Source organism: Carassius auratus, chromosome 4 (assembly GCF_003368295.1).
Source record: "Carassius auratus strain Wakin chromosome 4, ASM336829v1, whole genome shotgun sequence".
NCBI classification, from domain to species: domain Eukaryota; kingdom Metazoa; phylum Chordata; class Actinopteri; order Cypriniformes; family Cyprinidae; genus Carassius; species Carassius auratus.
Window position 1 is genome coordinate 4,531,472 of NC_039246.1, and position 15,640 is coordinate 4,547,111.

The following is a 15,640-nucleotide window of genomic DNA, read 5'->3' on the forward strand; positions in this document are numbered from 1 at the left end:
GCTATGTGTGTGTGTTTTGTAGTTTTTCATATGTATCATTACATTATTCAAGTAAGCTCCAAGCCAGTTCCTGCATTTAAAGTTGGTAATACGACAAAGGACACAAACAAGTGTAACTTCACAACATCACAACCTCCTTTTTATGACATAAAACATAAAAATACAAATGAGCAATTTGCTCAGAATTGTCCTTTCATCCGCTCTCCTCTCACCGTTGTTATGCGACAGAATGGTAATCAGAAACAACTGGTGGCAGAATTAGCAAATACTGCAAAGGCGGAGCATCCCACGCACTTCGAAGTCTGTGGCCTTCAAAGTGTGCACACTCAACTTGGGATCACAGCTTTTGTATGGCTGTTGCCATCTGCATTACGTGATACTGTGGCATATTAATCCATTCTATAGAGACTGTGTCTGTTCCTCGAATACTGAGGGCAAATAGTATGTTTACCAAGGGATCTAATCACATTCTGACTGCGATTAAACCAGACAGTAGCAAAATAAACACAAATAGGGGCAACAGCAGCTATGATGCTTGGATTGTAAGGAGGTCACAAAACACTGGACTATTGATAATTTAGTATTATTCCTTCGTTATGAACTAGTCTTCCTGATAATGTTTGGGGCTCAGGCACAATCTCTGTTTAAATTAGATTCAATTACAAAATTTTAGCTAAGTATTCTTATAAAAGCCGAATCAACACGTAGGATCCCTCAGATTCCGGATGTTTGTGGCTGTTTCAGAATAAACATGCCTTCCTGGGATAAACACACTGCTTTGGTGATATGCACAATTCTGTGTCCTGAAACGTCCCAAAAAAAAAGCGACGGCGTATCTGGACGTGCAGGTGGCTCGGAAGACATGGCCAATATGGTTTATCCATTTTGCAATGCGAACTGGAGGTAAGCAGGCGTTTTCTTCCCTCTTTTATTTTTTTTTTCTTTGCTATAACTCCACAAGTTTTCCCTCCATCACTTCAGTCCACACTACACGCCGTATCACCATGATTTAATTTATGGTTTCGTGTATGCGCATTTCTGACATGTCAGAAATCCATCCGACCAACCGATTGCCGGTCGGGAGAGGTTAATCGCCTCTCGTTTCCCCTTGTACACTGCACGAACACTGCATGACAAACAAAAATGCTGAAAATCGGCCCGACCCGAAAAAGAGTTGCACGAATCAGAATTTGGCTCAAAATCGGATAAAAATCACACCAGTGTATGCCCGGCCTTACGAGCACTTCCTGACCTTACGATCATTTTTAAACATGTCTAAAAAGTTTGTGTGCTATCGGTTTGAATTTGTGACGTGTGCGGCTGAACGAGCCAATTTGTTGAACAGCGAGCGATGTATGAGCAACATTTACTTTTTAATTCTCTCTCTCTTACATGCATATGTAGTTTACTGGGACTCTCCATAGACGTAACTGTTTTCTATACTGTATATTCTATCTCCATACAGTACCTCTATCCATCAAGGAAAAATGCACGTTTGAAATTTCAAGTAAACACTGTTCAGTATTTTTTTTAAGCTATTGGGTTTACGAGGGCACAGGAATTGTCCTCATACACCATGTTTACATTGTAATACATATGTCAGATATTTATAATCCGTATACAAGAACACACACACACTAGGGTGACCAGACGTCCCAGTTTCCTGTTGCTGAAAAAGAACCTGTATGTGTAGGAAACAGTCACGGCTTGTATCAATATTTTATAAGCAGTTAGGTACGTTCAATTTGAAGAAGCACTGCACAGAATGATCACTATATGAAATCAAAGTCCTGCGAGAGCGATTTGAATGCATTGGATCCGTGTGCTCTCTTATCGCGGTACTTTAATGTCATACAGTGATCCTTCTGTGCAGCGCTGCTTCAAGTCGAACGCGTCTATCAACTTCATGCGATTGCTTCAGAAAATCATGTTGTATATCACCTCGTCCGTACGATTTTCAGATAAACTCACTCGTGATTTGTGCGTGGACATACGATCTTCCGGCCATCCAAATTTGCACACGGTGTACCTCTGCCTTTACACATCTCATAACCTTGTTAAATAAATCAGCTTTTGTCTGAAATAATATGAACACCAGCTATGTTAATCTTTATCTCAGAATGCTCATCCAATGGTTACTAAAGATTACACCAGCTCCAGATTGGATCCAGCTGCAGTTGTGAAGACTTCAGATGAGGCCAACACTCACAAAGACTTCAGATCACGGCAACTGTACATGAACACACGAAACAGACAAACATTATCCTTATATTGCATTTAATTCCAATTTTGACATTTTCCTACCCACTTTGTATTATTGCAGTGTTTCTATCCTCTGTAAATATGTAAATGAATTATGTGCTCTTATTAGTCCTTTATTATTTACAAGCAACACTCCACTCTTTTACATATATTACCAACATTATAACAACACAAAGTGGATTGAAAATTGTTTAACATACCCTTTAATAATGTTGAAGGCTATTGTTTAACTGAACATGACTAGAGACTTTAGTAAGATTTTATTAGAAAAGATTTTAGAGTTTGTATCATTTAATTTAAATAATTTAATCCTCTGTTGTTATTGTTTGCCCAGTTTTTATTTTGTTAATGTAAATCTTGTATCATTATAACTCAGTTTTTGCCATGAAGATAGTCTGATTCTGATAGACATTAATAAATACTACTGAACACATGACTTATTTTATTATTGAGCTGCTGTCATAATTTGTTGTCAGAAGATGCTCTTCCCTCTCACTTCTGGCTGATTAAAGGATATTTTTTTTAAATTGTAAGTTCATATCGTGGTTTTGATGCTGTGGTTCTTCTACGATTTTATTGTAGAAATAATAAAGTAAAACTGTGGTAACAATGATTATATTAACCATATTTTTTTAATCATGGATCTGTAACTGCAGTAGCATACTAATAGTTTTTTTGTACTCACATTGGTTTTACTCATAGACGGTTATTAATGTAGCAGTCACATTGGACTTTTATTTTGGTCTGGCGGCGTGATGTCATAAGTCTGCGTCGAGCTTCTCCGTCTGTGATCGTAAGAAAGGTTTGTTTTCATTCATTTACACGCCGTGGTGAACTATAATATGCATTAACTATTTTTTTTCTAAAAAAAAAAAAAAAAAAAAAAAAAAAAAAACCCGAACCGGAACGCTTTTTAGCGCTAAATGCATCCCTGTTTCTAATAGCTCGATGCCTGTGTGAAAGTGTAAATACAACAACAGCAAACAATACGTTTCATAATTACAAAAACGCTAATATTTTTTTAATGAAACCTGATTATTTCATTATGAAATGAATTTAAATACTTTTTAAAATATAAACATTGCATATAAATTATTTAAATCTTAGTGTTAGTTTTGAGCCATACTCTGATCGAGACGCACAGATTTAATTTTCTTTGTTATTCTCATCTTGATCATTACAGAGTGTACAAACACAGAAAAATGGCGTTTATTAAAGATGAGACTGAAGACTTAAGGATTGAAGAAGTATTCAGTCTCAAACAAGAAGATTTTGAGGGAAAAACAGGTTGGTTTTCATTCTCAGTGCATTTGATTCTTATAAAAACGTTGGCATGAGTTTGTTGTGATCTAGTAGTGTATGATCCTCAGTCATTTAGTGAATGATTCCCAAAGTCGCAAGCGTATGATGCCTGGTGTTTTAAAACCTGTTCAGAATTTAAGTTGTGTATTCCAGTCATATCTTATTTTATGAAGTTATTTCCAAGTTAAACATATTTTAACAGCCAGGTTCCCTGAACACTTCCACCAGGGTGCGTTAATAACTGTTAATGACGCACACCATAAACCAATGTTGAGCGGCAGACAGTGAACCTATGTTTGATCAATTTAGCCTTCTCAAATCATCACTACTTGCCTAGAATAAAGTCTATAGATATAAATCAGTTAAATCATATCACATTAGTTTAAATGTTTAACCTATATAAATGTGTGCTATTAGACGCATATCTAATCATATGTGCGGAGAGCTAAAGTGTGCTTTACAGGACATGAATGCACCTGTGCCATTATTTATGCTCATAAAGGTAAGCATAATACATCGGAACTGTAAAGGGAATACTTTTATTTGTGTGCACTGACAATATCAACAAAATGTTGTACTTTTATAAAATAAAGCATACATAAGGCCTACAGGGTGCGCTTTCTGCAATTTTAGCCAGGAGCGTTTCACAATAATAGTCCAAAACTCATCAAATGCTTTCCTCAAATTCAGACTTGCTAAACATATAAATGTTTAAATTGCTAATTTAAAACTTAATAATTCAAATCAAAAACGAAATATCTTTTTACCGATTTTATAAATATGGCTTTAGCCCTATTGTTGTTTTTTGCTGTCGTGTACAAGGATATGTTTGCAGATTCTGTACTGCATGCTCCCTGATGCTCTTCACGGTCAGCTGTCACTTGTATGCTAATGCGTGCGTATGTATGTTGTATATTGCATAGGCGATATATGCTATTTATATTATAGGCAACATTATGAAATATTGATTGTGTGCTCTGCACTTATATCTGCACAATATAATAGGACATAAGCTAAATGAGCCCGAGACCAATCTGTAAAAAAAACATAATATATATATTTTCTTGAGCCGGGCCGAATGGGACGTGTCTGGCACCCTTTGGGCTTTCAGACCTCTCATGTATTATGCTCTCATTAAGGGCCAAGCACCGAAGGTACCTATTGAAATCGTTGGCGTTATTCTTCTTCTTCTCCCGCCTCAAGTCTATGGCAGCCCATAGAACTGATTGCAGGAAAGTTGTATAATTTGGCACAGTGATAGAGGACAGTGTAAACATTAACTTTAGCAAATTTGAAGTCTCTAACTCCAACTCACTAGACACCAAAATCTTAATATGTTTATGCTAATAACTTTTGAACCGTAAGCCAGAAAATGAAAAATATTTTTTCCTCTGAGTTCTCGGCTCATGCCAAGTCGAATAAACCCCAAAATTCAAAAGGTTTAGTTTTTTCGCTATTTTCAATTATCAACTAATCCTAAATGGTTAGTCCGGTTTTCACTAAAATATGCTTAGATCATCTTCAGACCATGCTGACAAAAAGTTATGGAATTCAAGCTGATTCGTAAAACCCTTCTCGAATGAAATATGAAAAATTTGATGAAAGGCACGCAAAAATGCATGTGAGGCTATATCTCGGCAACAGTTTGGCATATTGAGACCAAACGTGGTGTGTTTCATAATATCCATGACCTGAGACTACCTGCAGTGTTCCGACACAGCACCACATAGTGGTCAGAAGATATGAAAAATGTAGATTTTGGCTTATAACTTCTGAATGGTTTGGCCAAAAATCACACAACTGGTCTCTGTTGAGTCAATATCCAATTTTCCCGTTTCAGTCATTTTAAGCATCGGCCATTTTGAATTGTTTTAAAATGCTGTATTTTTTTATCACATTATCGTATCGTTACGAAAATAATTACAAAAATCTTCGGCTCCATGCCCTGAAGGTACTCAGAAAGTTTAGTGGCAGCGCCACCTTGTGGTCAAAAGTTATAATAATAATATCTAAAAAATGCTATTAAATTTTGAATATATTAGACTATTGAAATGATTGAAACCATTTGGTCTCCCTGTATTCTTTGGGTCATGCCGAGAACATAGATACCAATTATGCCAAAATTGGTCATACTTCCGCCATTTTGATTAATGTTGAAAACCTAATTTTTCGAACTCCTAGACTGTTTGTCTAATTTTCACCAAATTTCACTTGGATCATCTTCAGACCAAGCTGGGAAAAAGTTATGGATTTTGTGTTGATTTACGAAACATTCTCATTTAGCGCATCAACAAATTTCCTAGAAGGGTGCCAAAATGCATTTGAGGCTTCCGGTCCGTCATTTTGATTTATATTGAAAATCTACTTTTTCAAACTTCTCATCAGCCGTTGGTCTGATTTTCACCAAATTTGAGACAGATGGTCTGAAGACTGTGCTGACCAAAAAATATGGATTTTGTTTCGATAGACAAAACCGTTTTCGCATACCACTGCAACGAGTTTGAGGCATCATGCCATAATGACACTTCTGGTTGTATCTGCTATGCTTTGCCATATTGACACCAAACTTTGTATGTGTCATTAACAAGTCAAACTGATTTGATAACATCGCCACGTATTGGTCAAACTTAATAAGCCAAGTAATCATGCTAATAGTGGTTGTATTTAGGATTTTTTTTTGCCATTTCAATTACAATAAACCTAAAATTGCTGTTATCACTCATTAATGCATTTGGTGTGATGCTCCATACCATGCTTAGCTCCTATATTTGCCGTTGGAGTGCTTGGCCCCGTAATTGCTGCTTGCAGTTATATTTTCTAATTGTTTTCCTAGACTTGTTTAATATTTTTGTTGTGGGACTGGCAACCACAGAGTATATGTCATGTGACCTCATCAGTAACTGAATGAATGGAGGTGTTTGTTTTTGTTCAATGACTGTGTGCCAGTCAGAGTGATTGGAGGATGAGAAAAGCACTATGTATTTTCTGTGTTATAGGTGTGCAAGTACAATATAATAGGTGACATGTCATGAAATGTTTTTAATATACTATGGAAACTGTATTTAATGTGATCACAATCTATTAAAAACATTGTAAGTTAGTCCAGTTAATTGTAATGATTTAATTTCCACATTTATTCAAGCTATGAATACATTTTGAGAAAGCAAGAAAAGAACAACGCATCAACGGAGCAATTATTCAAAGTGCTCCAATCGGGTCGCTTATCGCAAATCATTTGATTCAGAATGGTAGGGTTGGGAATTGTTAGAAATCTTTCGTTTTCACCTAACGCAGGGATGTAAAACAAATTTTCGGGCAAGGGCCAGATGAGAAGAAATGTCACCATTTGCGGGCAAAATCACAGCGCACTAAATTACAAATAAAATAAAAAACATTTGAAAGATGCTATTCTGTAAAACTGCATTTCATAAGACCTTAGAAACTGTTCGTGAACACTCGTATTGCTTTTTGAAAAAAAAAAACAATTATGTCTTAGTTATGGCAATCAAAAACTTTGAATATTGTTTGTCAGATACTTTTCAGTAATGAGAAAATAAAAAAATCTGTTATTTGCTATAAACTGCAATACTCTGTGTACAGACAGTTAAATTAGATATAAACAATAATGTACTAACTAGAATCACATCAAAATGTAAGAAAAGAACTGCCTTTTAACATATTTAACAACGCTATAGAATTTCTTATGTAAGGAAAAAAATAGTAAACTAAATTCTTTATGGTTAATGCAACTGAAAAAATTCATTCACTTTGGATATGAACATCTGTACTTACTGCTTATTGCACTTCTGGTTAGATTCCAACTGCATTTTGTTGCCTTGTACCTTACATGTGTATTGACAAAATTGAATCGAATCTAATCTAAATATACACCAGAAACAAGGACTTTAATTTATCAAAGAAATACCTAGATTACATTTGTAATGTATTAAGTTTGGCATCATAAACCACGTATGATTTTAGTTCCTGCTTCCTGATACCTGACAGCTGACCTGGTACATCTGTTGGGCTTGCAGTAAACGGTGAACAGAAGAGATTCTTTCTCAAGTTCATTGAAGACATGGAAGCAATCCTGAAACTCATTCTGCAGACCAACAATATTTTCTTTGTATCTGTCCATGTTGTCTTTGTCGTGAGCGATGTGAACCGATTTTAAAGAAGGGAAATGAGCTGGGTTACCTTGGGAAAGCTGTGTCGAATTTCGGTATGGTAGGGTTAACTGTGAGAAATATCTTTTTCAGATAAAAAGGCGTCATATTGCCGATGGTTGAGCCCCTTTGCTCTGATAAAATTAAAAAATTTTATTACCACATTCATAATATTGTCCATCTTTAGGGTTTTGCCACACAATGCTTCCTGGTTTAAAATATAATGAAAAAGTAAAAAAAAAAATTTATACTAGGGATGTCACGGTACCAAAATATCTGTATTTGGTACCAATACTAGTGAAAATCATGGTTCTCGGTATCAATTGCAGTTTCAAAGCGAAATGCAAAAACATGCCAATTAAAAAAACAATGTATTAAAGTTAGAGGGTGCATATCCAAAACAAACAGAGAATCAAAGGCATAGATCGATGATGACATGGTGACTGAGTGTGGAATCAGGGGAGTCGTTGTCTTCATCCCCACAGTGGGGGTGGGGCTGAGAGTCGTAAGAGCGAAATGAGGATGCTAAAGTGATTGCTAATGAAGGACGAGTGTGCTGCATGGCTTGAAAGCAGCGGAGCTTTTATTATGCAACTGTTGACCACTTCTGCTCCTTCCGGTCGCACGTATATGAGGTAGAACAGCGCTGTTTTCTCATAGTAGATACTTGCGAGTTTCTTGAAAGTTTGGTTATAATGCTACTCTGTTCATTCGTCACCTGTCAAATAAAACGCACAACATATCGAGGTGTCTTTAGTTTTTCCATTTTTTTCTACGAAACAAACCGACGGTGTAAAATGTCATTGGCAGGTGACGCATTTCACTAGTTAAAATAGCTTATTTCTCCGGAATTAAACATTTAATTAAAACTGGAATTAAACTTTGAAACATTTGGGATAATGTAGGTACACATATTAGCAAAATATATAACACTGTTCTAGTGGTTGTTGAATATTTTAATTTAAATAATCATTCATATTGTGCATATTAAAAGTAATAGGCTGAGTCTGACCAAATGCAACATTAGAACATTGATCAACATTAGATCATCATCCAGCTAAAATGTAACATTTCAGTGAATAACAAACCTTTGCATTTATAAAACATTTACATAAGATTGCATATATTTAAGACGTGTATGTCAAGTTGATGGAAACTTTACCATTAAAAATTCTTTACAATAAAGTTTCCATTTGTTAGATAACATGACCTATCAATAAACAATAGTTACATTTATAATTATTCCTATTAGGGTACATTTCTAAATAACATTCACATTAATGTTATAATATTGTTCACTCACTGTATGTTGTTGTTAGCATGCAAGTTACGCCTGTTTCACACATACTCCCTCTGCGGTGCGTATGTGTTGCTTTTTTTTTTACGCACCCATGTTAACGGATTCCAGCGTTCACACTGCACGCGGTTGCGGCCCGTCAGTGCGTTCCAGGAGCAGTGCGTCTGCAGCAGTAAAGCGATCGTTTACGTACCGAGTCTATTTTTGTTCGTGCTGCATGCACTGAATTAAAGTGACAGCGCATTGTTCGCTGTAAAAATTAACATGGATTGATGTGGAAATGCAGTAATTTCACAATTTTTGCAATATCCTAACAAGATTATAGCTAATTGTTGTGTTTAAATGTTTTGCCGCTTGCTTGAACAGCTTATTATACAAACCTAGAAGTCAAATGCATGAATAATAAGTTGTTTATTGAACTTAAACTGATGTCTGATTATGAAAAATTGTTACTGTTCTGTGATAAGTCACAATGCTGAAAAGGATTATTATTATTTACCATGATTTGAAATATAAAGTAACGAACAAATGTTGTGTTTGTAGACTAAACAGCTGCGGATCAGTACCGGACTGCAAATGCATCCGGTGTGAAAGCACAATGAGTCCGTGCTGCTTCGGCTCCACATACATAACAAACACGTGTAATTCATGAAATTGTATCAAAATAATAACAATTTTGTGACACAATTGTCGGCTTTCTGCTGTTACATCAGGGTTTGTTTTTGTGTCAATTTAATTTCTTATGATCTTTCACATTTCTTTTTTTTTTAAACAAGTTACTGAAAATTCACTGTTTAACTGTTATTTCAGAGTTTATTGAAGACAATAAGGATAAGGAGGAATTGAGTGAAGTTGAGGATAAAAATCATGCATCAAAAATCAAAAGTGGAGAAAAACCCAAACAGAAAGATTTAAAGAAAAGAAGAGCCGAGAAATCTTCCAACTGCTCTCAGTGCGGAAAGAGTTTCTCACGCAAAAATAATCTTGAGCGTCACATGAGAATTCATACTGGAGAGAAACCGTTCACTTGTGATCAATGTGGCAAGAGTTTCTCACGCAAACGTAATCTCGGGCTTCACGTGAAAGTTCATACTGGAGAGAAAACATTCACTTGTGATTGCGGAAAGGGTTTCTTACGTAAATATCATCTAGATGTTCACATGAGATCTCACACTGGAGAGAAACCGTTTACCTGCACGCAGTGTGGCAAGAGTTTCACATGCAAACACATTCTTAAGCTTCACATGGTCATTCACACTGGAGAGAAACCGTTCAATTGTGATCAATGCGGGAAGCGTTTCTTTCACAAATATCATCTAAATTCTCACATGAGATTACACACTGGAGACAAACCATTTACCTGCACTCAGTGTGAGAAGAGTTTCATATGCAAATCTCAACTTGAGCTTCACATGAGAGTTCACACTGGAGAGAAACCATACATTTGTGATCAGTGTGGGAAGAGTTTCTCACTATCGTCAAGCCTTAGGAATCATATGATCACCCACACTGCAGAGAAACTCTACGCATGTGCTGAGTGTGGCAAAAGATTTTTGTGGGCTACAAACCTGAGGACACACCAGAAAGTTCATACAAAGGAGAAGCCACATTCATGTAATTCATTACTAAGTTTGAAAGAACATCACAAAAAGCATACCAGTGTGGGAAAGAACATGTGCTTTGTGTGTGAAAAGACTTTTACTTCAGCGGGCAATTTAAAAGTGCATGAGAGGATCCACACTGGAGAAAAACCTTATAAGTGTTCACACTGTGACAAGAGATTCAATCATTCATCAGCTCTGAAAACACATTGGAGGATTCACACTGGAGAAAAACCTTACAAGTGTTCACACTGTGACAAGAGATTCAGTCAGCAATCAAATCTGAAAACACATGAGAAAAGCCACACTGGAGAGAAACCTTATCAATGAAATGCTGGCCACATGCAGTGCAATCGATCTTTGCTCTACATAAATACAAAAAGATATCACAGTAAGTAGATCATCTTCATTATTAATACCTGACCTGTAGAGCACACACGCAGCAGATCATGTTGCTAATGTTGCTAAATTGGCAACAATGCTCTCTGAAACCAGTAATCCCAATACATTTTTGTGTGTGTGGCATATTTCTTTGCACAGCTTTGAGGGAATATTAATCACAAGTGACGAGACAAAGAAACATTATCTAAAGTTTTCACAGTGAGTAGAAAAGATGTTGTTCCTGCCCATGGAATAATGTCCTAGTTATATTCAATATATCATTGTGCTTCCATATGAGTTTCATATTATGTTCAACATATAGCATAAGCAAAACCGTAAGAATAGTAATATCATTAAAACTTTACAGATACCCATTGGTTTATCTCATTAGTTTCATGTTTACTTGGATCGTTTCTGTATTTGCTGATTAAATGCTGACTAAATATCATTATTGGTGAAATGTTACCTTTTTTTAGTAATACATTGCTATTTTTGCTGTTTTCATTTTTTTCTTGTGTGCTAACTGTATTAGAAACTGGAAATGCCATCATCTTTTATAATATTATTAATTAATATTATTATTGCTTTTTTGGCTTTTAAATTTCTCAGTGAAGGTTTTATTTGCCTAATAAACTACATTTTACTCCTAATACGACTAAGATTGATTTTTTTCTACATTAGCAACCCTCCTTCTTCTGTTTCTTCTAGCGTTGGGCAGATACATCCTAATATCTAAATAATTATAGGTCGCCAATTTTCTTTTTGCCAAGTAAGACATGTTCCTGGATCAACATTGTTGTCCAAAAATATAGATTTAACCCAATCCCTACCCCTAAACCTAACCCTACCCATAACTTATTCCTAAAATCAGTGGGAAATGAAATAGATTAAGAAATTAGTGGGTTAAGAAATTGGCACTCTATTGCGGGGCGGGTTGGGGCACAAAAAAACATTTATTTTGCATGGAATTTAGTGGTGGAAATTGATTCTTTCAAGAGATTCATTGATTTTCAGTTCGTTCACCAAAATAATTCATTCACTGATTTGTTCAGTGACCATTTCTTCATATGCAAATACACCAGCAGTTGGCGAAAAAGAGTGTGTAATGTCTTAAGTCAATGAACGTATTTACTTGTGACAAAAAACTGATTTGGCTTTATTAAAGTGTGTGCATGATCGCATTAAATAAATAGTCTAAATAAATCGTTCAGATTAACAAAGCACAAGGTTTTATCGGGAATTAAATGTGGAGTTATGTTCTGTATTACAAATATGAAAACAAGCATATGTGCACCAATAACTGTGCTTTGTATCTGCTGATTACTGATCGATTTACATGCTTTGCTCACTGACCCTGTATACTCTCGATCATTTTATTCATGAACGAGATGTATCAGTTCATTCAACTCTTTCACCTACGAGAACATCGTATTCGTTCACTACATTCAACAAGCCACATGCTCCTTCACATCCAGAGTAACTATTTTTGACAGGATGAAACCGCTCACAGAGCTGTTCACGAGCAGCGTATGCTCTGCTAATAGCACCATGCTCCCGCGCTGCTGTGGGAGGAACTTCATTGAACGAGAAAGTCTTTTACTGCCTATGGTCCGTGGATTACGTAAACGAGAACGATCCATTCACCTAAAAGATTTGTTCACGAACGAATCATCAGTGCAATTATCTATAGCCTATATTGATAAGGTTACGTTACGAAGGTCTAAGTAACAACGTAACTTCCGTGATGTCCCTGATTCTCCACGGGGCGGGTCGGGGCAGGTCAAGAAATTTTACTTTATTTGCGGGGTGGGACAGATAATTTTAATTAATTGTAAGCCTAAAACAGATATTTTCTGAAAAGTTCTGATTGGTTGATTTGGAATTTTGTTCCAGGATCAACAACGATGGAACATGTTGTACTTGGTGAAATCACGCTCGCCAGTATTTATACCAATGCTGATGAGATTGATACTTTTCCTGCTCTACACTTTTGTAGGGGAATTTATGGTTAAAACCCAAGGGCCAGATATATTTGGCAATGAAGACCAGGAGTCAGAGATGAGTTAAATTGATAATAATTTTACTTGAAGAAAATAGTTTGCAATTTCATCAGCAGAAGTCAGCTTCAACACTCTCGAAGGAGTTCGCAGGCCGCCCCCTGACCTGTATTACAGTGTATGATGTAGCTGTCCATCAGTGTAAACAATGTGCAAAGTAATTAAACCAAAAAGTACACGATTTATAAAGTTAGTCGTTATAGATTTCAAATCTTTTGCCCATCTCTATGTACGTCACTAGAACACTTGGCATAATAATCTCCGCCAACTTGTTTGGGAGAAACAAAACTCTGACCTGCCCCACCCCCCCACACCGATTCTCTGGTTAGTAGTTGGTGTGATAGCATCATGTCGAGGAGACAGCGTGTTTTTAATTGTAAAGGCAAGTTTGTTTTATTTTCACTGCCAAAGAATGAAGAATTTTTTTTGGATACAGACATAAAGATAATGAACAAGGTGTGCTGTCTGCAACCTTTGTCTGCGCTGCGCTGATCATTTACAAACACGATAAAGCTTGACATGTCTACTTTAAAACTAAACAAGTGCTGCCGAAAACAGATATTCAGTGATAAAGTAATCCATATGAAAACAACGTGATGTCCAATCTTTCACGTCTCCCTTCATTATATCTAATGTGACCACGCCCCCGCGCTAAACGCGCTATTTAGATTCAAACTGAAGCACGCTTCTTGAATACGCCCACAAAGAAGAAAAAGCAGCGAGACTGTTCAAGTTTTGGATTTTACTGTTTGCTTCGCGACGAGAGGAATAAGACATAATTCACCCCCAAAAAGATGCTAACGCATTGTTTACCATGAAGTTTGCAACAGGAATACCGCAAAAAGTGTATGCTATGATTGGAGTTGTATGTCCTCCACAGACTCTGCAGTGATTTAGATTAAAAACGCACAAATACTCATATCAAACAATCTTTAATAACAAAGCAATAGTGACCACATAATGAAAACAGTTACTCACACTTGTGTGTTGCAACATTACTATAGAACCCAATATAGCCAGCACAGCTTTGTCTTTTAGATATTCAGTATGTGATTTTCTCTATGGCTGTTATTCATTAACATTAGGCACACAGACAGAGGCAGGTTTAACATACTTCTCAATCAATCACCTTTATTTATATAGTGCTTTAAACAAAATACATTGCGTCAAAGCACTGAACAACATTAATTTGGAAAACAGTGTCTCAATAATGCAAAATGATAGTTAAAGGCAGTTCATCATTGAATTCAGTTATGTCATCTCTGTTCAGTTAAATAGTGTCTGTGCATTTATTTGCAATCAAGTCAATGATATCGCTGTAGATGAAGTGACCCCAACTAAGCAAGCCAGAGGCGACAGCGGCAAGGAACCGAAACTCCATCGGTGACAGAATGGAGAAAAAAACCTTGGGAGAAACCAGGCTCAGTTGGGGGGCCAGTTCTCCTCTGACCAGACGAAACCAGTTTTGTCATTTTAAAAACTGCACGGATCCAAAATATTGTTACACGTGGGCTTTCTTTCTTAATATCAACTCCTGAGCACCATATATGTTGACATATTACCAATATAATGGAAAGCAGCAATTCCTGATGTATTATTCAGGATATTGTAATATATTACCACAATGTATTTTATAGAAATTACCAATATACTGAAAATTCTTTAGTATTGGAACAATGAGCCAAAGACGTTCGAAGCCATATGCAGAACTTGTATTAAAAATAGTCAGACAAGCAATAATCAGTAACAGCGTCAGGGATAACCAGAATCAATAACAGAAACGAGGAGATGTCGGGGCATCCAGCAGAGAATCATAGAGTCGATAAAACATTTCAAAGGTCAGGTACAGAAGGAACAAACACAAGGAAAAACACTCAGAAATGTCAGACATGCTAAACAAGACTTCGCAGAGTGTCTGTGTGTGAGTGCTGCTTATATGTGTGTGTAAATGAGGTGCAGGTGTGGCAAGGAGATTAGCTGATGAATGAGGTGCAGGTGTGGCAAGGTGATAGTTCTGCAGTGACTCATGGGAGATGGGTGTGATGCAACAATATGATAGGTGCTAGTGTCCAAGTGATATGGTGACATCTTGTGGTTGATGGGTGGAAATGGTCCTGGGTGGAGTGCCCTCTACTGAAGTTCATGGGCACTCCAGCTAATGATCGTGACAAATATATTGATTGTTCATATATAATAAAATGTATTTTCTTTCCGTAAGGGATGCATATAGTTATGTCTATTAATGGTGTTTTTCTAACACCAGACATACTTTCTAAAGACGATCAGTCTAGAGTGGGCTATTGACTTCAGGAAATGTCTTTCTGTATTTAAGACAGTTTTTTTTTAACACTTTCGCACGTGAGATTAAAATATTCTCCCAGCGTCAGCCCCACCCAGTGGCCTGGGGTGTTTTATATATTTCTATGGTATGGTTCAAAAACACTAGTATTTATGAAAAAAATATAAAAAATCCATGTGGGAACTATTAAAGTTGTGTCTTTAAGATAGAATCTCATATTCTTTAATTAGTAATTCCTAATATTTGAAACACACCATTGGATAACATTTGCTTAA

General features: G+C 36.4%; 2 protein-coding genes across 4 annotated transcripts in view; one reads left to right on the forward strand and one right to left on the reverse strand.

The window, feature by feature from the left end:
* The window catches only part of LOC113065937 (GTPase IMAP family member 8-like), a 167,696-nt gene that overhangs the window by 84,133 nt on the left and 67,923 nt on the right, over positions 1-15,640 (reverse strand). The window lies entirely within an intron of this gene.
* On the forward strand, positions 3,009-11,659 carry LOC113066574 (gastrula zinc finger protein XlCGF57.1-like). Of its 3 annotated transcripts, XR_003279194.1 has the most exons (4): positions 3,009-3,064; positions 3,446-3,549; positions 9,838-11,019; positions 11,169-11,659. XR_003279194.1 is itself a non-coding variant. In XM_026238475.1 (3 exons), the coding sequence occupies exons 2-3, from the start codon at positions 3,465-3,467 to the stop codon at positions 10,956-10,958; spliced, it is 1,206 nt and encodes a 401-aa protein (XP_026094260.1). In that variant the 5' UTR covers positions 3,009-3,064; positions 3,446-3,464; the 3' UTR covers positions 10,959-11,659. The 3 variants fall into 3 exon arrangements, 2 of the variants coding, with proteins under 2 accessions (XP_026094260.1, XP_026094269.1); XM_026238475.1 differs by having other exon boundaries at positions 9,838-11,659; XM_026238484.1 differs by lacking the exon at positions 3,009-3,064 and adding an exon at positions 3,173-3,226 and having other exon boundaries at positions 9,838-11,659.

What these genes read in the sequence shown, in the direction of transcription:
- LOC113066574 (XM_026238475.1), top strand. Translation starts at nt 3,465, where the DNA reads ATGGCGTTTATTAAAGATGAGACTGAAGACTTAAGGATTGAAGAAGTA. An exon ending in AGATTTTGAGGGAAAAACAG is followed by an intron (nt 3,550 to 9,837) that starts GTTGGTTTTCAT and finishes CTGTTATTTCAG; the next exon opens with AGTTTATTGAAGACAATAAG.